The 26,325-nt window shown below is 39.2% G+C and overlaps 1 protein-coding gene across 2 annotated transcripts in view; it reads left to right on the top strand.

The window, feature by feature from the left end:
• Window positions 1–25,088, top strand: part of SLC35A3 (solute carrier family 35 member A3) — a 37,347-nt gene extending 12,259 nt beyond the window's left edge. For both annotated transcript variants that reach the window (XM_084755625.1, XM_084755624.1), the window contains exons 2-8: window positions 1,038–1,242; window positions 7,439–7,593; window positions 7,679–7,801; window positions 12,777–12,948; window positions 17,625–17,743; window positions 20,541–20,674; window positions 22,294–25,088. In XM_084755625.1, the coding sequence (XP_084611751.1) occupies window positions 1,056–1,242; window positions 7,439–7,593; window positions 7,679–7,801; window positions 12,777–12,948; window positions 17,625–17,743; window positions 20,541–20,674; window positions 22,294–22,384 (981 nt within the window). In that variant the 5' untranslated portion in view covers window positions 1,038–1,055 and the 3' untranslated portion in view covers window positions 22,385–25,088. The remainder of the gene's footprint in view (window positions 1–1,037; window positions 1,243–7,438; window positions 7,594–7,678; window positions 7,802–12,776; window positions 12,949–17,624; window positions 17,744–20,540; window positions 20,675–22,293) is intronic.
• Window positions 25,089–26,325: the final 1,237 nt, after the last annotated feature.

Below are 26,325 nucleotides of genomic sequence, written 5' to 3'. Positions count from 1 at the left end.
ATAAATCTTTTAAAAAAGAAAAAAATAAATAAAAGTTCCTCAGAGCAATGTTGAAGTAGCTTATTGAACTAAAATGACTTTATGGCTGCTGTTCTTAGGGAAGCTGGGTAAAAGTGCATGAGAACTGTTCTATCGGTTTTGTCTTTATGAGTTTAAATTTATTTTTAAGAAGTTTAATGATTTTTTTTTCTGTATTTGTATGGTGGCTTCCATGAAATTCTTGTAACACCAACATCTGGGTTATTTTTGTTGTAATTCAACCAAATTAAATTTTTTTGTTTTGTGTTTTGATGAGTATACTCATTTTGAGTTGTATCGTGAATGCTTGTGTATTGTGAAACTCTGGTTCATACATTAATCTCTTTTACCCCACTTGTGGATACTCATTTTGTTGTTTTGTTTTAAATTTTCCTCCTTTTTTATTAAATATTTTTTATTTTTTATGTATACATTTATATTATTATATACATATACAGTAATGGATACTCACTTTGTGTATGGCAGGAATGGCCAACAGGCCTCCACTCTGAAGTTTCTGTCTGCAGATTCTGGGGGGAGGGGTTACCACGTCTACTTTCATTAGTTGAGGTGTTGAGAGTTAGCAATGCTCCCCACACTCTATACTGGAATGGGAACAGTCTTTAGGACAGCTGTCTTTAGTCACTGGGTCAGAGAAACTGAGTTTTCATCGGCTGTTGTGTTGTTCTACATTGATGGCAGTTCCCAATTAGATGGGACTGCAGCACGTGGGAGAATACATAAGTAGCCAGAAATCTCCAAGAATTCAGTGCTTGCACATCTCTCAGACAAATCAGTTTGCCCTATTGTTTTTTCAGCCTGAGTTTTCTGGCAGGTGCTCTTTTCTTTGGTCCAAGGGTTTTTTGTTTTGTTTTGTTTTTGCTTGTTTGTTTGTTTTGTTCTTATTGTTGCGATTAGAAAGAAGATGCTTGTCTTGTTTGTGGCTTCTGTCTCTTGTTGGATATTAGTTTCTGTATTTCTTAATTTGACTGACTTGCCCTGCTTATTTTGTTTTTCAGACAAATGAAGAGAAAACAATGTCTGCCAACCTAAAATATCTTTCTTTGGGAATTTTGGTGTTTCAGACTACCAGTTTGGTTCTAACGATGCGTTACTCTAGGACTTTAAAAGAAGAGGGTCCTCGTTATTTATCTTCCACAGCAGTGGTTGTGGCTGAGCTTTTGAAGATAATGGCCTGCATCTTTTTAGTCTATAAAGACAGTAGTAAGTATCTAGGGTGTTCTTTCCTTTTAATTAATGTGATGTTTACTTTTAAAAAAAGATTTATTTATTATGTATACAGTGCTCTGCCTGCATTTGCACCTGCATGCCAGAATAGGGCACTACATCTCATTGGAATTGAACTTAGGACCTTTGGAAGAACAGCCAATGCTCTTAACCTCTGAGCCACCTCTCCAGCCCTGATTAGTTTAATTTTTATATATGTGACTATAATTGTAATCGCACAGTTGATGTGCATTTATTTATTTGATCTTGTATTTAATTTCCCTAGACTTGACATTCTAATATTTTTGAAAAAATTATTAAGACAGGACCCAAGGGGATGGCTCAGTTGGTAAAGTGCTTACTATACAAGTGTGAGGGCCTGAGTTTGGATCTTCAGCACCACATAAACAGCTGGGTGTGTCAGTGTGAGCTTGGAATTTCAGCACCGGGAGGACACAGGAGGACCCCAGAGCCTGCTGGCCTGCCTACTTGACAAACTTGAGGTTTAGTGAGACACCTTGTTTAAAATAAGGTCAAGAGCCACTGAGGAAGACAGCCAACATCAACTCATGCTCTCTCTCTCTCTCTCTCTCTCTCTCTCTCTCTCACACACACACACACACACACATACGAATTTGTGTTAGTACCAATTTTAGTTGGTTAGTACTAAAGCTATTGTGTTCAGTCTGTAACACAATCCATGTCTAGTTAATGCTATGAGTATGAATCCCAGTTGCATTCATAGTTTATTAATTTGACAAAAAGTGAATTCTCTAGTTCTTTGTTTGAATTATAGAGTTCATAGTAACTTTTTACTGAAGACTTTTACTAGCTACATTGACTAATCCAGCAGTGAGTCACTTGTTTGGCACAGTTGAAAGGTTTTCTTGGGCTATAATTTATGAACTGTGCAGTTGTTCTCTGGTTCTAGAGATTGAGCCTTGGGCTTTGCATATCCTAAGTACATGCTCTGTACGTGATCCACCACTGGGTGCATTCCAGCCTCAACTTAGGCTTTGCAGGGAGGGTTTTAGAGCAATCATTGTGATTCCCCTCCCTCCCCCACCTTTGGTGAGATAGTGCCTTGCTATGTCATTCAAGCTGGCCGTAAATTCTTGATCATTGTATCTTAGCCTTTTGTGTGCTAGATTTATAGTTATTTATTATCTGGCTTTAATTTTTAAGTTGTGATAATGTGTATGCATGAGCATGTCAGCACACATATATATGTGAAGTTTTGCCATTGTACGAGTGAATTTTTACGTTTACAATCTTGTACAACAATCACTATTTCCGAAACTTTCTCAATTCACTGAACAGAGAGTCTGTATGACTATTAAGTAGTAACTCCCTGTTAACCTTTTCCTCTAGTTCTTGGTAACCTCTGACTTAGATTCTGTTTTGGAATTTACCTACTTTAGATATTCTATCTAAGGTGGATCATATAATACTTGTTCTCTTATGTCTGGCTTAGTTCAATTGCATAATATTCTCAAAGCTTCTGTCTCAGGGTGTGTGTGTGTGTGTGTGTGTGTGTGTTGTTGTTGTTGTTGTTGTTGTTGTTTTGTTTTTTGGTTTTTCTGTGTAGCCTTGGTTGTCCTAGACTCACTTTGTAGACCAGGCTGGCCATGAACTCAGAAATCCATCTGCCTCTGCCTCCTGAATGCTGGGATTACAGGTGTGCACTACCACTGCCCAGGCAGATTTTTCTTTGTTAATACTATTTCAATGTATAATATACTACATCTTGTTTTCTTAGTTATGTGTTGGTAGACATTGATTATTTCTACCTTTTGGCTACCATCAACCCTGTTGGAATGAACAGTGGTTAATGCTAATGTAGCAAGTATCTGTTGAAATCTCTGCTTTTATTTGGGTGTGGAGGATGGTATAAATACATACCGCTGCCCCTACCCCCCTCACCCCCACCCCACCCCAAGCATAATTGCTAGGTCATTATCATCTGGTTGGTGTGTGTGTGTGTGTGTGTGTGTGTGTCTGTGTGTGTGTGTGTGTGTGTGTGTGTGTCTGTGTGTCTGTATGGTTTTTTGAGACAAGGTTTCTCTGTGTAGCTTTGGTTGTCCTGGACTTGCTTTGTAGACCAGGCTGGTCTTGAACTCAGAGATCTACTTGCCTCTGCCTCCCTGAATGCTGGGATTATAGGCATGTGTCACTGTACCCAGCTTCATTTATCTTTTAAAATAAATGTATTGCATGTATGATTGTGATGGACATGCATGGACAAGTTTTATTAACTTTTCATCACATATTTATTTGTTTGTTTATTATGATAGGGAGGTGTAAGTGTGTGACATTGTTTAAGTGTGGTGGTCAGAGGACTACATGTAGGAATTATTTCTCTACCACGTGGATCCTGGAGCTTGAACTCAGGGGGCACTTTTACCCCACCTACTGAATCATCTTGCTGGCCTCCATTTTATCTTTCTGTTAGCAGTGTATGAAGTTTTTCTTTTCTTTTTTAGGTTTTTCCAGATAGGGTTTCTCTGTGTATGCGTGGCTGTCCTGGAGTTGCTTTGCAGACCAGGCTGGCCGTGAACGCACAGTGATCTGCCTGCCTCTGCCTCCTGAGTGCTGGGATTAAAGGCGTGCTCCACCACACCTGGCCCGAAGTTTTTATTTTCTCACCACTTCTTTCTCCATGTCTATCATACTCTTTCATGTGTGTGTTCATTTATGCCAACCAATGGATATACTTTGATTTGTGCCCCAGTCCCTGCCCACCCTTCATTATCGCCATTCTAGTGAGTATGAGGAGGTATGTCATTGTGGCCTTGGCTTACATGCCTCTAATCATCAGTAATGGTGAGCATTTGATATGCTGTGACTAGTAGATAATATGTATAAGTAAAAGTCAGGAAGGAAGGTCGACGCAGTTTTCAGAATGATTTGTAGGTTTTTAGATTAAATTGCTGTGTGTTTATGTATGATAGTAAATAATACAGGGATGCTGAGTGTGGTGGTGGCATACACCTTTAATCCCAGCACTTAGGATACAGAGGCAGGCAGATCTCTTGAGTTCAAGGCCAGCCTGGTCTACAGAGTGAGTTCCAGGACAGCCAGGACTATAAAGAGAAACCCTGTCTTGAAAACTAAAACCAAAACAAACAAAAAATACAGGGAGGACAGATTTGGAGATAAATCAAATGACTTCCTTTTGGTTCATGTTAAGTTGGCGATATCTATAAAGCCAAGGAGAAGAGTAGGTCTCTCTCTCTCTCTCTCTCTCTCACACACACACACACACACACACACACACACACACACACTGGAGGAAACAAGCCTTTCTCAGCACTCAGAAGCATAGGACACACACACACACACTCTGGAGGATAAGAAGACTGAAAAATAGCTCTGGCTTGTTCTCAGCACTCAGAAGCCAGATTCAGAAGGTGTAGTCAATGAAGAAGACTCTAAAGGAGCTACCAGCAAGACAGAGTCTTGACAGTGTACTAGGAAAGCATAGAGGGCAGGTTTTGTTGCTAAGGTCTAGATAGTAATCACAAGTAACTACTGCATTTAATACTGGAGCTAAGGAGACCATTAGCATGAACAGTTGCATTATGGATAGATGTGGTGAAACTAGCTCTCAGTGCGCTGAGGCATGACTAGGTGCAAGTACACCCAGGTGAATTCCAAGACTGGGAAAGTAGCTTAGTTGGTACTTAACAGCCAAGTTGCTTAGCATTAGTGAAGTCGTCTTCAGTTTGTAAAGCTGCCTGGTGAAACTTGCCTGTAATACTAGTGCTTGGGTGTTGAGGAAGGAAGAACGGAAGTTCAAGGTCATCCTTGACTACATAGCAAGTTTGAAGGAAGCTAGTCTGGGGTACATGAGATCCTGTTCAAAAGAACAAACCAATCTCAGGTGGCAGAAATGTTGACATTTAAATCAAAGCCAAACTGAGCAGAGTCGCACATACCTATAGCCCTAGTTCTTGAGAGTTTGGGGTAGAAGGATCACAAGTTTAAGGCCTGCCTGATCTACATAGTAAGACTTTATTGGAGGAAGAGAAAGAAAATAATGAAGAAGAAAAAAGAGAGCCACACATGATGGCTTACACGTATCATCCTAGTACTTTGGAGACCGAGGTAAGAGAATTGTTTGTCCAGGGCCAACCCAGGTTATGTAGTGATTTCCAGACCAGCATGGGCTCGCTACACAAGCCCTGCTTCAAACCATACCAAACCGAAAGTCAGTGTGACCTTGGTATTGTGAATGATCTCAAACAACTACAAAAGCAAACTAAGGCCAGCGTGGCCCTCAGTTTAAGCCATAAGCAGAGTGTGGCTCAGGGAAGCAGAAATGCATTTTGGGAGACATATCTTAAACTGAAAAAATGTATCAAGCCAAGTGAAGAGACAAGCCACACACAGAACTACAGCACAGTATGAAAGAGACAGCAAGTCGTTGGAAAAGATAGAGATGGGCAATTCTCAGAGTAGGAAACCTAGCTGGCTGCTCTGCGGGTGTGCAGCTTAGTGGTAGATGAAAGCTGCAGCAGGCCAGCGTGTTACATACAGAGAGCCTGTGTCCCCAAGCTGCTCTAGAGATGTAGGTGTGGACCCATGTAACATGAGACAAGTTGAACTAGTAGCCAGTTTTCTGTTGTTTCTAACAACCCTGCTCCATAGCTAATTTGCTTCTTTTAATGATTAATGTCTTTATAATTGATTGGCAGGGTGGCTGAAGAATGAATAAAATATAGTTTTATAAACTTACTGCAATCAGAGAATATTTTTTGACTAATAATTTGAGCAACATTAGATGAAATTTAGGAAATCCTGCAGAAGAGGGGGAAAAAGGAGGGATTGAGGACACCACAAAAAAACTCACAGAGTCAAGTAACCTGGGCCCAGAGGGGCTCACAGAGACTGAACTGACAACCAGGGAGCCTACATGATCTGATGGCCTTTTGCATCTATGTTATGGTTGTATAGCTTGGTCTTCTTGTGGGACTCCTTACAGTGTGTTGGGGAGGGACTGGATCTTGACTCTTTTGTGAGCTTTTAGAACCCTTTTCCAAGCCTACTGCGTTGCTTCGTCCAGCCTTAATATGAGGGAGATGCCTAGTCCTACTGTAACTTGAAATGACATGTTTGGTTGATATCCATGGGAGGCCTACCCTTTTCTGATGGGAAACAGAGGTGTGGATGGGGGGGGGGGGGGCGGCTGGGAGGGGAGGAGGGATAGGAAACTGCAGTCAGGATGAGAGAATAATAAATTAAATAATTAAAGAAATTAAATTGAGCTTTTGGTTGTTGCAGATACATTGTGTGTGTGTGTGTGTGTGTGTGTGTGTGTGTGTGTGATTTTCCTCTATTTTTATCTTATGTGTGTTTTTGCCTGTATGTGTGTATGTATGTATGTATGTATGTATGTATGTTTATGTATCATGTATGTGCTTGGTGTCTGCAGAGGTCAGAATAGGGCATTGGATCCCCTAGAACTAGAGTAACAGGTAGTTATGAGCAACCATATAGATTCTGGGAATAGAATCCTTTTCCTCTATAAGAGTAGCTAGTGCTCTTAACTGCTGAGCCATCTCTCCAGCCCCCTACATAGTCTTGTTATTTTCCAGAATGAACGAGTATAAAGATAAAGATATCAATTAGCTACTCTTTAATATTTAACATTTGAACAATTTGCATCAAAAGTTATGTTATACTGAAAAATATTCCAATGTAGCTCTTTTTTTTCCAAAGATTTATTTTAGCCACCTGTGGTAGTGCATGCCTTTAATCTCAGCACTTGGGAGGCAGGGATAGGTGAATGCATGAGTTAGAGGCCAGCGTGGCCTTCAGTTTGAGTTTCAGGACAGCCAGGGCTACACAGAGAAACCCTGTCTCAAAAACTATTTTTTAAAAAATCTTCATTGTGTGTGTGTGTGCGCACATGCGCGCCTTTGTCTCTGTACCTAAGTGTAGGTGCTCCCAGAGGTGAGATGTGTGGAGTCCACTTGAGCTGGAGTCACAGGCAGTTTTGAGCCACCCAGTGCGGGTTAGAAATTGAACTCCGGGCCTTTGCGAGAGCGGTGCTTTCTCTTCATTGTTGAGCCGTCACTCCTGCACCCAGGTTTCTATTTTTAAAGTGAGAAAACTGAGGCCTATAACGAAAGAGCTTATGACTTCGTCAGAGATACTCTAATGGCTGACTTTCCCATTTCATTTATTCTAGAGTGCAGTGTGAGAACACTGAATCGAGTCCTGCATGATGAAATTCTCAATAAACCCATGGAAACACTCAAGCTCGCTATTCCATCAGGGATATACACTCTCCAGAACAACTTACTCTATGTGGCACTGTCAAACCTAGATGCAGCCACCTACCAGGTGCTGAGATGCAGTTCTAATAGTCCTTTAAAAAGCAAATAAACACAAAATCAATCATTAATAATACTGCTGTTTTCTCTTTTAGGTTACATATCAGTTGAAAATACTTACAACAGCATTATTTTCTGTGTCTATGCTTGGTAAAAAATTAGGTGTGTACCAGTGGCTCTCCCTAGTAATTCTGATGGCAGGAGTTGCTTTTGTACAGGTAATTATTCAAGATAAGTATGCCTTTCAATTCTGTCAGTTTGAAAACCTGATATATTTTGTGTAGAGAATATGGCTTTGTTACTTGTTCAAGCAAATAGTTGCTGACAGATTTTTTTTTCTGGTTTTTTTGAGACATGGTTTCTCTGTATAGCCCTGACTGTCTTGGACCCACTTTGTAGACCAGGCTAGCCTCGAACTCACAGCAATCCACCTGCCTCTGCCTCCCAAGTGCTGGGATTAAGGGCATGCACCACCACTGCCCGGCGACAGATTATTTTTTATGGCTCCATGTAAGCAAATACTGCATTGAGAGTATGTGATATGACATAAATAAATAAATAAATAAATAAATATTTTTCATAGTAAAAAACTGAACATTTGTGGCATAGCTTAATGACAGAGTACTTGCTTTGGTCCTCAGTACCACATGAGTACACACACAGTTGTGTTTTGCAGCCCTGGCTGGCCTGGAGCTTCCTCTGGAAATAAGTCTGTCTTCAAATTCTGGCCACTCTCCTGACTCTGCTTTCTAAGTCCTGAGATTACAGGCATGAGCCATTATGTCTGACTTTTAAAAAACATTCTTTTTCTGTGTATGTGTGGGTCTATGCATATATGTGTAGAGGCAAGAACAGGGTATTAGGTGTCCTGTCACTCTCTGTCAACTACTTTAAGGCAGGGTATCTTCCTGAACTTGGGTTTGTATTTTCTTGGGTAGGGTGGAAGCCAGCAAACCCCAGTGAGCTTACTATTCTGCCTTCTTCTGAGCTGGGGTTCCAGGTATGCACAGCATACACAGCCTGTGAGGCAGGTTTTCAGGCTCAAATTATGGTCCTTATTATTGCAAAGCACACACTCTCAACTGCTGAGCTATCTATCTATCTATCTATCTATCTATCTATCTATCTATCATCTTTCTATCTGTATCCATCTTTTAGACTTTAGATTTATTTTAACTTTGTATGTATACATGCAAGCCTGCATGAGTTTATACTATATAAACGTAGGAGCCCATAGAAGCCAGAAGAAGGTATCAGATCTCTGGGAACTAGTGTTACAGATAGTTGTGAGCTGAAATGTCGGTGCTGGGAACCAAGCCCAGGTTCTTTGAAAGAGCAGCAAGTGCTCTTTATAGTTGTGTTCTCTCTCCAGCCCTTTGATTTGTTTTTTTCAGAGAAGATCTCCCTGTAGCCTTGACCTCACCATCTTCTACATCAGTCTTGAGAATGCTGGGATTTTAGGTATGAGCCAGGAACTCTTGGCAAGAGGGAAGGTAGAAGGAACTTCCAACAAAATAAGATGTGGCACAGTGAAGCTCTGTCTCAAAACCAAACCAAACCAACCAACAAACAACCATGGAACCATGGAACATCCGAGATCATTAGCGATCCTCTGGTCCCCTTAACATCCATTGTCTTTATTTATACTGTTTCTTTCTAACTTTCAAAGCTTTCTAATGATTACTCTTCATTGGGTCATTGTCTCCCACTTTTGCATTCCTTTTTTATTGAGTGTTTATGTTTATGTGGTGTATGTGTGTGTGCGAGCGCACGCACGTATGCTCATGCACATGCTTGCTTGCTAACCACCTAAGATAGTGGCTACACTATTAGCAGAGACGTAGAATGTTTCCATCCTCACAGAAAGCATCCTGAGTTACATAGTACAGGGCCAAGGGAGAGAGTGGACAGTTTCAAGAGTCAAGGAATCAGTCTTCAGTGTCATCTTGCTGCAGTGAAGGCAAATTGAATAGAAAGTGAGCAGTTTTCATTATTAAAAAGTGTTCAAGTGTGTGTGGTAGCATACACCTATAAGCTCTCAGTTAGGAGGCTGAGGCAGGAGAATTTCTGTGAGTTGAAGCTAGCCTGGACTATGTACTATACTCTCTCCCCTCCTCCCGCAAATAAATAAATAAGCCTAACATTGAAAAGTCTACAACTATGGAAAGTATGATTTCAATACTACTAGCCATAGAGATATATTCAGATATAGTAAGAGTAGATGAATGACTTTAATGCCTAACTTTTATCAATAGGTAAATTATTAACAAAAGCAGTCAACAGACTTGAGAATTAAACCATACAATAGGCAAACATACTTATCTGATAGAGACACACAATATTCTATCTAAAGGTAAGAAGTACAGATTCTTAGGTGTCATGGAATTTTCTCCAAAATAGATTGCAGTTTAGGGCATAAAACAAATGTTAAAAACTGAAAGACAAAAAATTAAAAAGCAAACAAACCTTTAAGTAAATAAATAAAACCTGCCTCTAGCAAAAACAAAAACAAAAGACAGAACAAAAGAACTTTGAAAGAAAACCTTAATACTATGTGAGTAGTGTAGCTGAGGAATGTCTCATTTACTGCTGTTGAGGAGCTTATATAATTTACGTGAAAGCACAAAAGACCCTGTACAGCCAAGTCAACAAAAAGAGCACTGCTAGCCATGCAGGGTGGCTCGTGTTTATAATCCTAGCATTCAGCAGGCTGGGGTAGAATTGCCATGAGTTTGAGGCCATCTTAGGCTAGCTAGTGAAGTCTAGGCCAGTGTAAGCTACAGTGTGAGATCCTTCCTGCCTCTGCCAGTCCTCCACCCCATCCATAAAGCCAGGTTTTACCTGATTTCGTATTATTTCATATTTCATATTATTCTTTAGAGCTGTGATAATAAAAACAACATGGTACTGGTGCAAAAACAGACACATAGGCCAATGGACAAGAAAAGAGGTCTCGGAAATAAACTCGTGCAGCTACCACCACCTGATTGTTGACAGATGATTAATGCATAGGTCTTAGTTACATGTCTTGCTGCAGTGAAACACCATTGCCAAAAAACAAGTTGGGGAGAAAAGGGTTTATTTCGATTACACGTCACTGTTCATCATCAAAGGAAGTCCAGTAGGAACTCAAAAACAGGGCTGGAAACTGGAGGCAGGAGCTTATGTAGATCTATTGATCTCTAGTTGAGAAAATAGGTTACTCTTGGAGGCATTTCCTCAACTGAGGCTCCTTCCTCTCTGATAACTCTAACTTGTGTCAAGTTTACACACAACCATCCAGTGTAGCATACATTGCAGGACAAAGCCTCTTCCACAAATGGTGCTCAGAACCTGTGCTTGTACATCCACAGTACAAGGCTAAGACTAGCCACTCTCACCAGCACAGAACTCGGTTCCAGATGGTTTAAAGACTTTAATGTAAGCCCTGAAACCTTGGATGGAGACTATGACAGGGAACGGGGCAGCGCTTAAGAGATAGCTAACGGCATGGACTCAGAGAGTCTAACACCAGGAAACAGTAGCCACAGTTGGCAAATAGGATTGCATGAGATGTAAAAGGTGCATGACAATGAAAACAGCAGACTGAAGAGACAACCTTTGGGGGTGGGGGGCTGGGGGTGGTCACACGTTCCTCATCAGACAGAATTAACATATAAAGAACTCAAAAAATAACCAACAACCACCCAAAAGCCCCAAGCCTATCAATAATTAGGCAAGTAAAGAACAGATCGTTATCAAAAGAAGAAATACAAATAGCCAATAAATATACCTAAAATGTTCAGCATCTTTAGCCATTAGGGAAATGTAAATAAAAACTACACTGAGATCTGCTTTACCCTAATCTGACTGGCGTCTGTTATCAGGAAAACAAGCAGCAGATGTTGTCCTGAATGAAGGTGGGGAGATCAGCCTTTATGCTCCTCTGCTTGAGATGTAATTGAAAGCAGCCAGTTGGAAAATAGTGTGTGTGTGTGTGTGTGTGTGTGTGTGTGTGTGTGTGTGTGTGTGTGTGTGCCCATGCAATTCACAGAGCACATGTGGAAGTCAAAGGACAATTTTCTGTAGTTGGTTTTCTCCTTCCACATTTATGTGGGTTACAGGGATTGAACTCAGATTGTCAAACTTGCAAAGAAAGCACTTTCTCCACTGAACCATCTTGCTCAGTAAGTAAAAATACTACTATATGATCCAGCTATACCATTTTAAAGCATATACTTGAACATAGCACAGAGGTATCAATATTTATTGCAGGCTTGTTAAAGTATTATTGCATAATAATTGTTATGGAGTCAGTTTAGATGCCTATCAGTGTGGCAGTGGATAATTTAAATGTGATATATATAAACAATGGAGCTTTATTTATCCATAAAGAATGAAATTATATCATTTACCAGAAAATGTACAGCTGGAGATCATTATGTTAAGTGAAATAGATTTTTGCATTTGAAAAATGAAGATTAAGTGCCATGCCTAATGCCTAACACTTTTAATCCTTGGGAGGCAGAGGCAGGTGGATTCCTGTTTGAGGGCAGCCTGGTCTACAGAGTGTGTTCCAGGACAGCCAGGGCTATACAGAGAAATCCAGTCTTGAAAAAAAAAAAGGAGAAAGAAAATGTAGATTTTGCAAAACAAGATGTACAAATAGAAAGGGGCTAGTGTGAAGAAGGAGAGGACCAGTGAGGACCACAGTCGATGTGGTAATAGAGAGGGTATGGTGAAAGCACATGAGAATAGTGTATGACAATAATGAAACCCATTGTTTATATGAATAGGTACTAGTTTACAATGTAGATAAAGAGTAGAGTTTCATTAGAAGTGGCTTAATAAGTCTTAGAACATCAGAAGAGTAAGAAAGATGTAAAGGAATATTTAGCAATAGTTAAATTGGTACAGTATGGTCAGTAGCATCCAAATCATATGGGTACCATGCCTGGTACAGTAACTTCACAGCAGTGTTTGTGGTTCCCTTCCCGCCAGCTTCTCTTTCTGCTCTGCTTGAGTTAGCTTATCTTCTTTCATGTGTGTGTGCTTTTGCTGAGGCAGCACCATGGTGTGCTTGTGGAGGTCAGGGGACAGCGAGTGAGAGTTGGTCCTATCTAGACGCCATGTGGATACCAGTCTTGGCTGCAAGTGTTCCTACCCACTGAGCATCTCACTGCCCTCTTCAGTGTTGTTTTTGTTTTTATTCAGTGGCCTTCAGATTCTCAAGAGCTGAATTCTAAGGAACTTTCAACTGGCTCACAGTTTGTAGGCCTCATGGCAGTTCTCACAGCGTGTTTTTCAAGTGGCTTTGCTGGAGTTTATTTTGAGAAAATACTAAAAGAGACAAAACAATCAGTTTGGATAAGAAACATTCAGCTCGGTAAGTTTGAAAGGCTTTCTAATAGATTGCTAAGTAGCTATTGTAGTCTTGTGTGGCAGAGCACCTCCAATCTCAGTAATCACGAGGCTGAGGCAGCAGCAGCATGAGTTTGAAGCCAACCAGGCCACATAGAGAGGCCCCATCTGAACAAGAACCCAGACAAAGACTTAGGCTTTACATTTGTAGATTTCCCTGAGTCTTTAGTACATAGGCCTTGAATGCAACTGTGCTGTTGATACAAAGAATTGGTAATGATCTGGCCCTTAGGAATCTGCTTCTGAAATGAATGCCTTTGCTCATGATATGGAAAAGTAGGCCTAACTGCTGGTAAATAGCTTAGAAGAGAAGAAAATAACCGAACAAAACCACTTCCTTTACATAGGTAAGCTCTTGAGTAAGGATTTGGACATCAGTTATTGTCCTGGCTTATATCTTGATAGCACTGCATACAAAATGACATACATAAGAGTGATTAACTGCCTTTAATCCCAGCACTTGGGAGACAGAGGCAGGGGGATCTCTGTGAGTTTGAGGCCAGCCTGGACTACAGAGCGAGTTCCAGGAGAGTCAGAGCTGTCAAAATCACAAATCACAAAAAAGAGTGATTTGCTGTAAGTCAGCCTCTTTCCTTGGTTCTTCAGTGCCTTATGTTTAACCCCCAAAGTTGACACCAACTTACCAGATATACTGTGTCTCTCTTGATCATCAGACATATAGGTCCTATTCAGTAAGGTGTCCTTGGCTGTCCTAGACTTGCTTTGTAGACCAGGCTGGCCTCAAACTCACAGCAATCCCCCTGCTTCTGCCCCCTGAATGCCGGGATTAAAGGCATACACCACCACGCCTGGCCCAGTAAGGTGTCCTTTTTAATGGCCTAGTGTTTCATGTCAACACTTCCAAGTTTGATTAACATCCAAAACTTGATTTTGTCATTTTTTTTATAGAAATTGTAGAAACCTATCTTCTAAAAATATTGAATGCCAATATTTTTAAAATAAAATTTAATTGTTCTGCTTTCCAGAAGACAAACTCACAGGCTTGAAAATGTTAGGCACTTTAACCTGTCATTTCATAGAGTACATCTGTAGCAGAGTGCTGAAGAAATCTTGGTTCTGAAGTCATACTGCTCAAATCTTGAATTTATCAGTTATCATCTGGGTGACTTCTGAGAAGTCACTTAGCTTTTTGTGTTTTTGTGTTTTATCTATAAAATATAGTTCCTAGTTACGACTCCTACCTCATATGTTGCTATGTAGGTTATCTGAGAGTATCCATGTATTTAGGACACAGTACCTTATATACACATAGGAAGCTATTCATATGCAGCTGCAAAGAGAAAAGAAATAGTCAAAGCCTCTGCGGGCTGCCCAAGAGAGTTGAATTGTGTGATGACAGTGAAAGACAAGTCTAGAGTTTATACCTTTGGGTGCTTTTGGATTGGTTTGATATGATGGCACAGAAGTCATGGAAAGAAAGGGTAAGATAAACTGGGTTTTGAAGGAATACTAAGTTATAGACAATGCAGGACCATAAAATAAACATTTGAAACTGTAATATTTTTATAATCAAGGACTAGCAAATGTCAGCCAGTAAGCAGAAAACAAAACCCTTCTTACCTATGATTGCTAAGAGAACAGATTGCTAGAACCTTCTTGGGTCCCAATTTGGTAATGCCTACAAGATTTTTAAATATATTTATGCTTTGAAACAATAATTCCACGTCTGGGTGAGAATTTTTCTAAGGAATAATATACAGATGCCAAAGTTACTACTTTCAGCATGGATTATAAGTATTTCAAAAGAAACAAAACAAAATAAGACTGGATTAATGACTTGTCATTTTGATTAAGTAGTATAATTAATGTAAAGTAAAAGAGGGTCCAGAGCCATGTTGCCTGGACTCAACGATTGAGTGCATTTCATTGTGTGAACTTGGGGAAGTTTCCTCATCAATAGAAATATGCATATAAGTGTCAATCTGAGAGGTTTGTAGTATGTTAGCATCCTAAAAGCATTTGGGACAACAAGTACATACATATCTGATATTGTCATTTAGTCAGTGGAATAGCTGGCCACTATTAGACTGTAGTAGGTGTGCCTATATACATCGACATAATGCATATATGTCCTTATATGCAGTTAGACAGCCTTCTGTCACTGTACCAAGCGCCCAGAATAAACTAGCGTATAAAGAGAGAAAATTTGCTTTGTCTTAAAATTTGGGGCTTCCAACTGATTGTCCACTGATTTTGGCCTGTGGCAAGGCAGGATGTTATATCAGAATGTACAAGGCAGATTAAGCTGTTCGTGGTCAAGAGACAGATGGACAGGAAAAGTCTAGGGACCCACAGCCCTGATTGCGGACATGCCAGCCCTGATTGTGGGCGTGCCTTCAATGACCTATGGCTTCACACTAAGCCCATTCTAGTATAGCCAAAGAGAGACAATTCTTTTTTTCTTTTCTTTTTTTTTTTTTTTTTTTTTTGATTTTTTGAGACAGGGTTTCTCTGTGTAGCCTTGGTTGTCCTGTACTCGCTTTGTAGACTAGGCTGGCCTCGAACTCACAGGGATCCACCTGCCTCTGCCTCCTGAGTGCTGGGATTAAAGGCGTGCACCACCACGTCCAGCTGAGAGACAATTCTTTAACACTTGCCATTTGGTGGACTTTCTATCTTAAACGTGTACTAAATATGTGTTTTAGTAATTAGCAAATTTTAATTTTGTGATTTAAATTTTAAAATTTATGCCTTTGGGCATTTTTTAAAAAATTACATGCCTTTGTTAGTTTCATATGTAAACAAGACACATTAAAAGGTTAGGGCATGTACAAATGAATTTGACATAGTCTTCACACTCTACCTAGCTACAGTTTTATTTAAAAGACATCACTCATACCTCTTTGACCCATACTTTTGTTAAAAAAAATAAGATTTATTTATTAAATGTACAGTGTTCTGCTTGCATGTACACTTGCAGGCCAGAAGAGGGTACCAGATCTCATTATAGATGGTTGTGAGCCACCTTGTGCTTGTTGGAAATTGATCTTAGGACCTTTGGAAGAGCAGCCAGTGCTCTTAACATCTAAGCCATCTCTCTAGCCTTGACTGCCTAATTCTAAAGCTCTGCCTTAAGATGTGGTCCTGTAGGTTTCCATATGCCAACAGTGCTCTAGGAATTCTTGGCTCCAGGGGTCTAGAGGCTGTATTGACACTGGTATTCAGCAGTGAGGTTCCAATTTTCTCTTAACAGCGAGACTTCAGTAGTAAATACAGAATCTGATGCTGGCTTTGACTGGTTCTTAGCCTGGAGTTTTGGTTTTTAAAAAAAAAAAAATCTTAAAAATAAAGTTTACTTAAAGAGGACACATGGGAAGTAGTCAGTCATAGACAACTCAGTGAACTTATATACAGAATAGGCATTTATATCAGAAGATGTGGCACTTCACATCAGATTTTACACTTTTACTAACAAGTATATTTTCACTCACTTATCTACTGCCAAAAAAAAAACAAACAAAAAATCCGTGACAGTGTTAGACTAGAAAAATGATTAACTTTATATTATCTTCTGTAACTCAGATCCTGCATTCATTAAAACTTTGAATACAGCTTGGTGGTGCACGCCTTTAATCCCAGCACTCGGGAGGCAGAGGCAGATGGATCACTGTGAGTTCAAGGCCAGCCTGGTCTACAAAGTGAGTCCAGTACAACCAAGGCTACATAGAGAAACCCTGTCTCAAAAAAAACAAAAACACAAAACTTTGAATACAAAGGAAATTCTATGTTATATGCGTGTTTTCATAGAAGTAAGTGTAAATGTTACTCATAAAAATGTGGTCATAGCAATAGGAAACAATGGAATGTTACAGGCAAGCATTTTACTAATGCTCGAGTGGATCATCAATCTAATAATTCAAATCCTGTATTTTAAACATTATTATAGTGTTTGAAGGTTGCTAAATTATTTTCTCAAATACGGTCATACCCACCCCCCAGGCGGTGCACCGTGCCTGGAGGTACTGCAATACCAGGTCGATGCGTGCAGTGGACGGAGCAAGCTCCTATTCCAACTCCTACTTCCAAAAATCTATTTAATATATTGTCCTCAGATAGAGGATGTATCAGATATTAAACTGATAAGAACAGATACTACACTTGATTTTAGCCAAAAGGCCGAGAAGCGATTATATGTATATTTTTATAGTCATCATATAACATTATATATATTTTTTGTTGTATATATATAAATCAAGTAATAGTTCCCCCTGAGACAGAGTTCCCTGTGTAGGCCTGGCTGTCCTAGAACTCACTCGGTAGACAAGATTCGTCTCAAACTCAGAAATCCACTTGCCTTTGCCTCCCTAGTGCTGAGTTAAAAGTGTGTGCCCATTACCACCCAGCTCAAGTGAAATATTTTTTTTAAGTATTCAGATTTCGTCAAAAAGAAATAATTATGTTGTGCAAGGTAGTGCAGGCCCGTAGCTCCAGTACTTGGGATGTGAGGCAAGAGGAACAAGAGATTCAGCCCAGCTTGTGCTGCATGCTGAGTCCCAGGTTAGCCTCCAGTGCAAAGCAGGGCCCTGCCAATTGGCGCAGGGGAGGAGGAGTCAGGATGCTCAACGGAAAAATATCTCTTCAGAAAAACTGCCATATGACCTAGGCTTTGCTTTCTTCTAGGTTTCTTTGGGAGTATGTTTGGATTAATGGGTGTATACGTTTATGATGGAGAATTGGTCTCAAAGAATGGATTTTTTCAGGGATACAATCAACTGACGTGGATAGTTGTTGTTCTGCAGGTAAAGCATATGTCTTTTATTTAACAATACTGAATATTTTTTTCACTACAGAGAATTAAATGGGTATATGCTGGTATGTAAAAGATAGGGGCCTTTCTTCATACCTTCTTTATTCAGAGAAGCTAAAATACAGCTGTTCTTAATGCCCTAATGAAAACTGATTTTGAAAAAGAGTCATGAATAAAAAACTCCATGGTACCTAAATCTAATGTCATGAAAATGCAAGCATTTTATTATGTTGTTGTTACTTTTAGATTTATTTACTTCCATGTGTATGAGTGTTTTGTGTGCACGTGTGTGCTTGGTGCCTGTGGGGGTCAGGAAAGGGGTCAAATCCCCTAGAACTAGAGTTACAAATGGTGTGTGCCAGTGAAGTGGGTACTGGGAACCAAAACTGGGTCCTTGGCAAGAGCAGCCAGTGTTCTTAATCACTGAGTCATCTTTCAAGCTCTGTGAAAATATAAATTTAAGAATTAACTAGCTGGGCGTGGTGGCGCACGCCTGTAATCCCAGCACTCGGGAGGCAGAGGCAGGTGGATCTCTGTGAGTTTGAGGCCAGCCTGGTCTACAAAAAGAGTTCCAGGACAGTCAAGGCTACACAGAGAAACCCTGTATGGGGAGTGGAGGAGAATTAACTAGTTAGATAGGCGATGGTGCAGCACTTGGGAGGCAGAAACAGGCCAGATCTCTGTGAGCTCAAGGCCAGCCTTCTCTACAAAGAGAGAGTCCAGGAGAATTAAAGAATTAAATAGTTAGCTGGGCGTGGTGGCGCACGCCTTTAATCCCAGCACTCGGGAGGCAGAGGCAGGTGGATCGCTGTGAGTTCGAGGCCAGCCTGGTCTACACTGTGAGTCCAGGACAGCCAAGGCTACACAAAGAAAACCTGTCTCAAAGAACCCCCCCAAAAAAGGAAAAAAAGAAAGAATTAAATAGTTGGGCTAGAGACATGGGTTATTAGTTAAGAGCACTGGCCACTCTTCTAAAGGACCTGGCTTCAATTCCCAGAACCCATATGGCAGCGCACACCTGTCTATAACTCCAGCTCCAGGACATACATGTGGTAAAATGTCATAAAATGTCAGTAAACATAAAGTTAAAAGAAAATATATATTCTTTTGTTATACACACACACACACACACACACACACACACATGCAGGCAAAACACCCATACATATAATAAATTAATAATAATAATAATAATAATAATAATAATAATAATAATAATAATAATATAATCAAGCTGGGCAGTGGTGGTACACACCTTTAATCCCAGCACTCTGGAGAAAAAGGCAGTAGGACCTCTGAGTTTGAAGCCAGCTTGGTCTACATAGTGAGCTCCAGGACAGCCAAATCTACATAGAGCGACCCTGTCTCAATAAAAATAAATAAATAAATAAAATAATAAAAAATGAATAGTTAAAACTAAGTAAATATGCCTTTTGATTTTTTTCTGCAATGATTGCACAGAAAAGCTGTGGTCAGCCCCTTAAAGACAGAAGGAGCCACTAGATAATCAATGCAAGTTTTGGGCCAGGCGTGGTGGCGCACGCCTTTAATCCCAGCACTCGGGAGGCAGAGGCAGATGGGTTGCTGTGAGTTCGAGGCCAGCCTTCTGGTCTACAAAATGAGTCCAGGACAACCAGGGCTACACAGAGAAACCCTTTCTCGGGGATGGGGGTTTAGGGGAAAGGATATCTTGTTACTGTGACTCAAGTCTAAACAGTGTTTTAGAAGTAATATTAATACAATTTAAAGTGCAACTACATTGTATGACTGAACCATCAAAGGAGGCAGGTGTAGACTTTTCCATCTGTGCATCATGTGAGTGCTCAAAGAAGTGTAGGGTTTTATAGCATTTTAGATTTTTGTATTGTAAAGTGTGTGTGTGTGTGTGTGTGTGTGTGTGTGTGTGTGTGTGTTTGTGTATTGAACCCAGTGCCCTCATACCTACTAGACAAGTGCTTTACTACTGAGCTACCCATCACTCATTAAGGTTTTTTGTTTTGTTTTTTCACTTACTTAATTTTATGTGTATGTGTGTGTGCCTGAGTGTATGTATGTACACTGTGTACATACAATGCCTGCAGAGGTCAGAAGAAACACCAGAACCCCTGGAACTGGAGTTTCAGATGGTTGTGAGCTGCCTGATGTGGGTGCTGGGAACTAAACTCAGGCTTCTGCAAGAGCAGCCAGCACCCTTAATCACTGAGCCATCTCTCCAGCTTCCCCCATCTCCCACTTGCAAGTAGTCACAATCTAGACTTTGAGAACGATTTGGTAGAAGGTTCTTTCTATGCTGTGCTCATAGCTCAGTGGTAGAGAACTTACCTACCGTGTGATAGGTTTGTTGTTCAATCTCCAGCACTGTCAAATCACCCTAAAACCAAACCAGACAGTACACACTGACAGCCATAGAGGTAGATTAGAATGGAGAGAAAATTAAAGAAGACTAAGTGAGAAGACTATTAGAAAGGTGGTTTTAAAAAAGGGGGTGGGGTTTATTCAAACCTTCAGCTGTTCAAACGAGTGGTGTTAAATTATTGAGTTTGGTGAAAATAGACCCTGCTGTAATCCGATCAAATTCTGTTGCAGCAACCTTAGATTGCTTTGATGGTTATGTTGAGGGCTATGAAACAAAACTACAAGTCTGTTGTTTTTAATGTTCATGTGAACCATTTGCTGGGATATAATTACATTTATAGAACAGAAGCCTTAAATCTTCCCCAAGAAATGATATTGTTTCAAAAAACAGTTTTATGTTCATTTTAAAAAGTATTCTTTTAAAACTTTTACAGGCACTTGGAGGCCTTGTAATAGCTGCTGTCATTAAGTATGCAGATAATATTTTAAAAGGATTTGCGACCTCTTTATCCATAATATTGTCAACAATCATATCTTATTTTTGGTTGCAAGATTTTGTGCCAACCAGGTAAAATACTCCTTTCTATTTATCCTTTTTTTTTTCTTTCCATTCTAACCTTTGTTGGTATGTCTTATTTAGTTGTTAGTATTACTATGATTCCATTTAGATTTGCTTATTCATTTTCTGAAAGTTTATTAAGTGGCTACTCTGTGCCCACAGTCACTCTCCTGGATTCTGGAAAAAAAGAAACCTATGAATGAGACAGTTGTGTCCAAGAAACTCAATAGTCACAAGATAAATTATAACATGAGCAGTGTGTCAATGGAAGTATATATACAGCTCATTAAAGAGGGGGCTCAAATCATCAAAATAATCATAGTATGATAGGTTTTCTGATTATAATGAATGAAGAGTACATAGCTGAGCAGGGAACAAATATGCAAATAATGTATTAATTAATCACAGTGTGATAAACATTAGAGGAACTGACCCTAGGGGAGTGAGGCTTGGACAGTAGACCCGAATTGTATCTATCATGGCAATGTCATGAAAAAGTATGTACAGTCAAATGGCTGAATTTATAGAAGGGGGAGCGCGGAGGGTGATGTTGGATGGAGCACACGGGCACATCCTTAGTCCTGAGCTCCAGCTGGGAGCTGTGTAAGTTTGAGGCCACCTTGGGCTACACAGTGAAACCCTGTAACAGATAAAGCAAAGCAAATCCAAAGCATGTGTCGTCACAGCACGGGAAAGACTGGTGATTCCTGTCCTTTTAGATTCTTTTATTTACTTATTTTTAAATAGAAAATAATGACTTTGAAGCATTAATAGAAATCTTAAAGCCAAAACGAATCCATTATTTTAGCTGCGTTTGAAAACTGTGTATATAACAAGCTACAATTGGTAGTCTGTTTTATGTGCAATTTCTATGAAGTAGATTGTATCTCTACATATGTAGAACCAAGAAGAAAGCCTGTGCTCTCATTTCTGTCTGTTAAACATCCTGTAAATGTTGCTCCTGAGTCTTAGTTATTATTATTTTGAATTTTAAATTTAAATTTACCTAAGTTTAGCATAAAAGAATGAACTTTTCCTTTTACATTTTACATTTTTAAAACTTTAGACCCTCTATTATGAAACATTCCATATAGAATGCACATTTAGGTGACACTACTGCTCTGAAAACAGCACCGTAGATAGAGTTCAGGCTCAAAGCCACGGTCTCTACTGTGTCCTACCTCCAACTTATCTGAGACTTTGGGGCAAGTTTTTAAAGCCCTTTAAAACCTTTTCCCAAAGGTACAAAATGCAGGTAATTTTTGCACTGCTTCAAGTTTTTCAAGAACTAAGTGAGGCCAGGAGCAGTGGTACACACCGTTAATCTCAGCAGAGGCAGGTGGATTGCTGTGAGTTCGAGGCCAGCCTGGTCTACCAAGCGAGTCCAGGACAGCCAGGGCTACACAGAGAAACCCTGTCTTGGGGGTTGGGGGCAGGGGAGAAGAACCAAATGAGGTCTGCATGTAAAGTACTTAGCTAAGCACCTGGAACCTAAACGTGCTCAATGTTTATTACTATTACTGGATATTTCTTTCCCAATTTGCAATTGTTTTTATAGTACATACATACACAGTAAAGACCTTAATTTGCTTTTAATTTGACTTTCTCTTTTTCTTTATCCTATTTAGTGTTTTTTTCCTTGGAGCCATCCTGGTCATAGCAGCTACTTTCTTGTACGGTTATGATCCCAAACCTGCAGGGAACCCCACTAAAGCCTAGTCATGTACTATGGTTAACTGCTTTTTTACGACGGTGCCCTAGGACCTCAACATTGATCCTACACAGAGGACTTCTGCAGATTCTGTAAAGAAATCATCATGCTAAATCTGATCATACTGTTCAAATGGTTTGAAAATGCATAGACTTCAGGATGAAATGTGTCTATCATCTGGAACCCACGCTTGGAAGTGTGTCCAGGGAGTAGGATTAGAGGGATCCTGGGAGGAGCCTGAAGGCTGCGCTCACAGTGACTTCAGCCTTTTGGTTGCTGCAGAACTGTCCGGTACAGCCTTTGTAAGAGCACACAAATGCAAATGCCAGCCAGTGTTGGCATGGGAGGTCTCCATACTCTCCCACATGCTCTTAATTTCATTCTTTCTGTACAGACACATCAAATTACATGAGCTAATCAAAGCTGAAAAATTATAATTGCCTATAAAGAACAAAAAATATATATAATTTAAAACCATTTTCATGTATCTGGGATTTTTATATTCATATAAAAGATTACTAAGCAAAGGATTGCTAAATGTTATTTGTTTAATTACATAAAACTTGATGAAGTAGTGGTCTGTATTTGAATCATATTTAAATCTAGTATAGAAAGAATCTATTTCTGTGTATGCCTTTTGACCATTTACTGCTTTCACATAGCTGAATGGATTTGGTTCTTCATATGCTAGAGTAGCCAGTGACTTTGACACTAATGAAGTTTTATCCATCATTTTTCAGTTGTATTTCTTTTCCATATATAAGAGAAGTTCTCATTATTACCTTAAATTGACTTTGTGTGTTTTGCCATTAAAACTTTTAAATGAATTTAAAGGAATTAAGTACTCATTTAATAATTGAAAATAAAATACTAATTACTGTCCAGTCTCCATGTGGAGAAATATGAATTATGAAGCATATACTATATACAATTTTGAAATAGAGTTTTCTTGTTAATTTGCAGTAGGAATTTCTTTTAATCTGCAACTGTTGGCAGAAACAACAATCAAAAAATAGCATTAATCATTTCAGTGGACCACAGACAAGCTGATTTTCTTGTAGATAGTCCCACTGGCATTGGTTTTTTGGTGGTAGTGGCTTTTGTTTTTGTTTTTCTTTTCTTTCTTTCTTTCTTTTTTCCCCCTGAGACAAGGTTTCTCTGTGTAGTGTTGGCTGTCCTGGACTCACTTTGTAGACTAGGCTGACCTCAGAGTCACAGAGAATCTACCAGCCCCATCGGCTGCAGTGCTGGGATTAAGGATGTGGGACACCCTGCCCAACATTTTTTATTTTAACACATACATACATTATTGTTTTTAAAAGTACATGTATTTTTAAATATAAAAATAATGTATTTTAAAAATAACATTGTTTTAAGGGGCGCTATAGTTTAATTTCCAAGGCTCTGTAGAAGTTTTTAAGTCTTAAAAGCTCACAATCCTCAGAAACACTCTGATCATGTGATGGAAGAGGTGACTGCGTTAGGGGTTTCCTTTCTGTGTCCCCATGAGTGCTGCTGAGAAGGAGCAACTATTTTGCTTTAAACTAGATTGTCTTTTCTTTTTAAACACTGGAGTTGATACAAATTATGTATTATTTAATAACCTGATTCAAAGAGAGAAAATATATTAAATATAGTAAAATGAACTGGGAGGCAAAAATGAATTCTATATTTGGAATATGTTATTTATTGACTTTATGCAGAATTACCTATTAAATATGAGATGTATTTACTTTATTTTTTCATTTATATTGTATATATCTGTGTTGTAATAGATACAAACCTATAAAGAAGGTAACTATTTTTTAATGTAGTTCTAATAGGTTTTGTTAAATGGAGTTTGTCTCAAAGGCAGTATTGTTAAGAACTGTAAGGTCCCCTTGGCTAACTTGAACTGGCTTTTTGATCTTGTTAGTGTGGACGTACTCTCAACAGTGAACATGCCTAACTAATTCCATTCAGAGTTTCAAAGTACTTAAAGTTACAGAATGTTCAAATTCATTGCCCCAGGGATGATAAAGTGACACCAGGCTTACGGTTTTCAGTGACCACCTTTTAGCAATTAAATAGCTCCATTTTGAGCATGGTGTAAGGTCACCACAGGATTCAAGCTTCTGTCCAAGGTCCTGTGACTAAGTGTACCCTAGAACTTGCAGATATACAAAATTCATGAGGACATATTCATGTTCTGCTCACATTAAAGCATTGTGTGCTCAAGTGTGTTAATACAGTGTGGATTCACAATTAATGGTTACTTAGATCTAGTATACCCGTTTTAACCCTACATAAATAATATAAATAAGTAATTGGACATTAATGTTGTTAGAGTAATAACACATTTATATATTTTCTTTCTTTCTTTCTTTCTTTCTTTCTTTCTTTCTTTCTTTTTCCTCCCTTTGCTTTTTTAAGACAGAGTTTCTCTGTGTAGCCTTGACTGTCCTGAATTCTCTTTGTAAATCAGGCTGTCCTTGAACTCACAGAGATAACTCCTGCCTCTGCCTCCACAAGTCATTTATATTTTTGTTTTCTAGTCAGTTAAAAAATGTAATTGGGCTGGGGCCAGGTGTGGTGGTTCATGCCTTTAATCCCAGCACTTGGGAGGCAGGAAGATCACTGTGAATTTGAGGCTAGCCTGGTCTACAAAGCAAGTCCAAGACAGCCAAGGCTAACATAGAGAGACCCTGTCTCGAAAAAACAAAAAAACAAAAATGTAATTAGGCTGAATGTATAGTTTAAAAATTTATAAGGAAATAATCACATTTTGGGAACATGGGCCAGATTCTGTCATACTGAAACTTTGTGTAATGTGGTTTGTGTATTGATGACATTCAAAGGTGTTATTGTGTCATGCTTTTATAATAACTCTGATTATTTAAATCTTATGCTTTTAAAAGTGTACTTGTTATTTCTCAGCTACTTTCACTAAAAGAATGTATGAGTTCATGGGGAGGAGTGCCAGCTAAGAGCTGTATAAAAATTAGGCACAGCACATTGGGAGAAAGCCTGATGCCACAGGCAGGCCCTGGAGTGGTTTTCAAGTTGTAAGTTACTTTTATAATAGAATATATAGTTTAAGGATGCAGAATCTAAATGTTTACACCAATTTCTATGGACTGCCACAGAATTTCATATAAAGGAAAAGACACTTTGATATTTAAACCACAGTCTATTAAGAAATTACAAAAGGAAATTGACATTTTGTTCTGAACCTTAAACTTTTAAAATGTCATAATACCCTCATTCAACTGAGGTGTTTTCATTTTGTTGTCTTTTTGAGGCAGGGTCTTACTATGTCATCTTGGCTGGCCTGGAACTGCCTGCCTCTGCCGTCCTAGTGCTGGGATTAAAGGTGTGTGCTACCACTCATATTTGAGTTTTGTTTTGTTTTTAAAGAAAGGCTCTATTTAGACATTCATTGTAAAAGTATTTGATTACTGTTGACATATCTTTACATGGGATTTATAAGAAGCATTTTTGTTATATTTAATGTCTTCTCAAGAATCTCAAGATAGGCGGGCTGGAGAGATGGCTCAGAGGTTAAGAGCATCAACTGCTCCTCCAGAGGTCCTGAGTTCAATTCCTAGCAACCACATGGTGGCTCACAACCATCTATAATGTGATCTGATGCCCTCTTCTGTCCTGTAGGTATATATGCAGGCAGAGCACTGTATACATAATAATACATAAATAAATCTTTTTTTAAAAAAACTCAAGATAGTTAAAGTAGTTATAGGGTCAAAGAAAATGCACCTTGATCACAATCTGGTCCTATGTGCCTTGCTTTACCAAATAGATACCTGACTTTTATGGAGTATTTCTGTAATTTACAACTTTAGATACATACTTGAAATTGGGTTTTTTTGTTTGGTTTGGTTTGTTTTTTTTTCCGGCTTTTGGTTGTTTCAACATTTTCTCTTTCAATGTACTATCTAACACCCTCACACTA

The sequence above is a fragment of the Acomys minous genome (assembly GCF_964271855.1).
Source record: "Acomys minous genome assembly, chromosome: 14".
Taxonomy (NCBI): Eukaryota; Metazoa; Chordata; class Mammalia; order Rodentia; family Muridae; genus Acomys; species Acomys minous.
The sequence above is the reverse complement of the archived record's forward strand: the minus strand, read 5'-3'. Positions and strand labels throughout refer to the sequence as shown.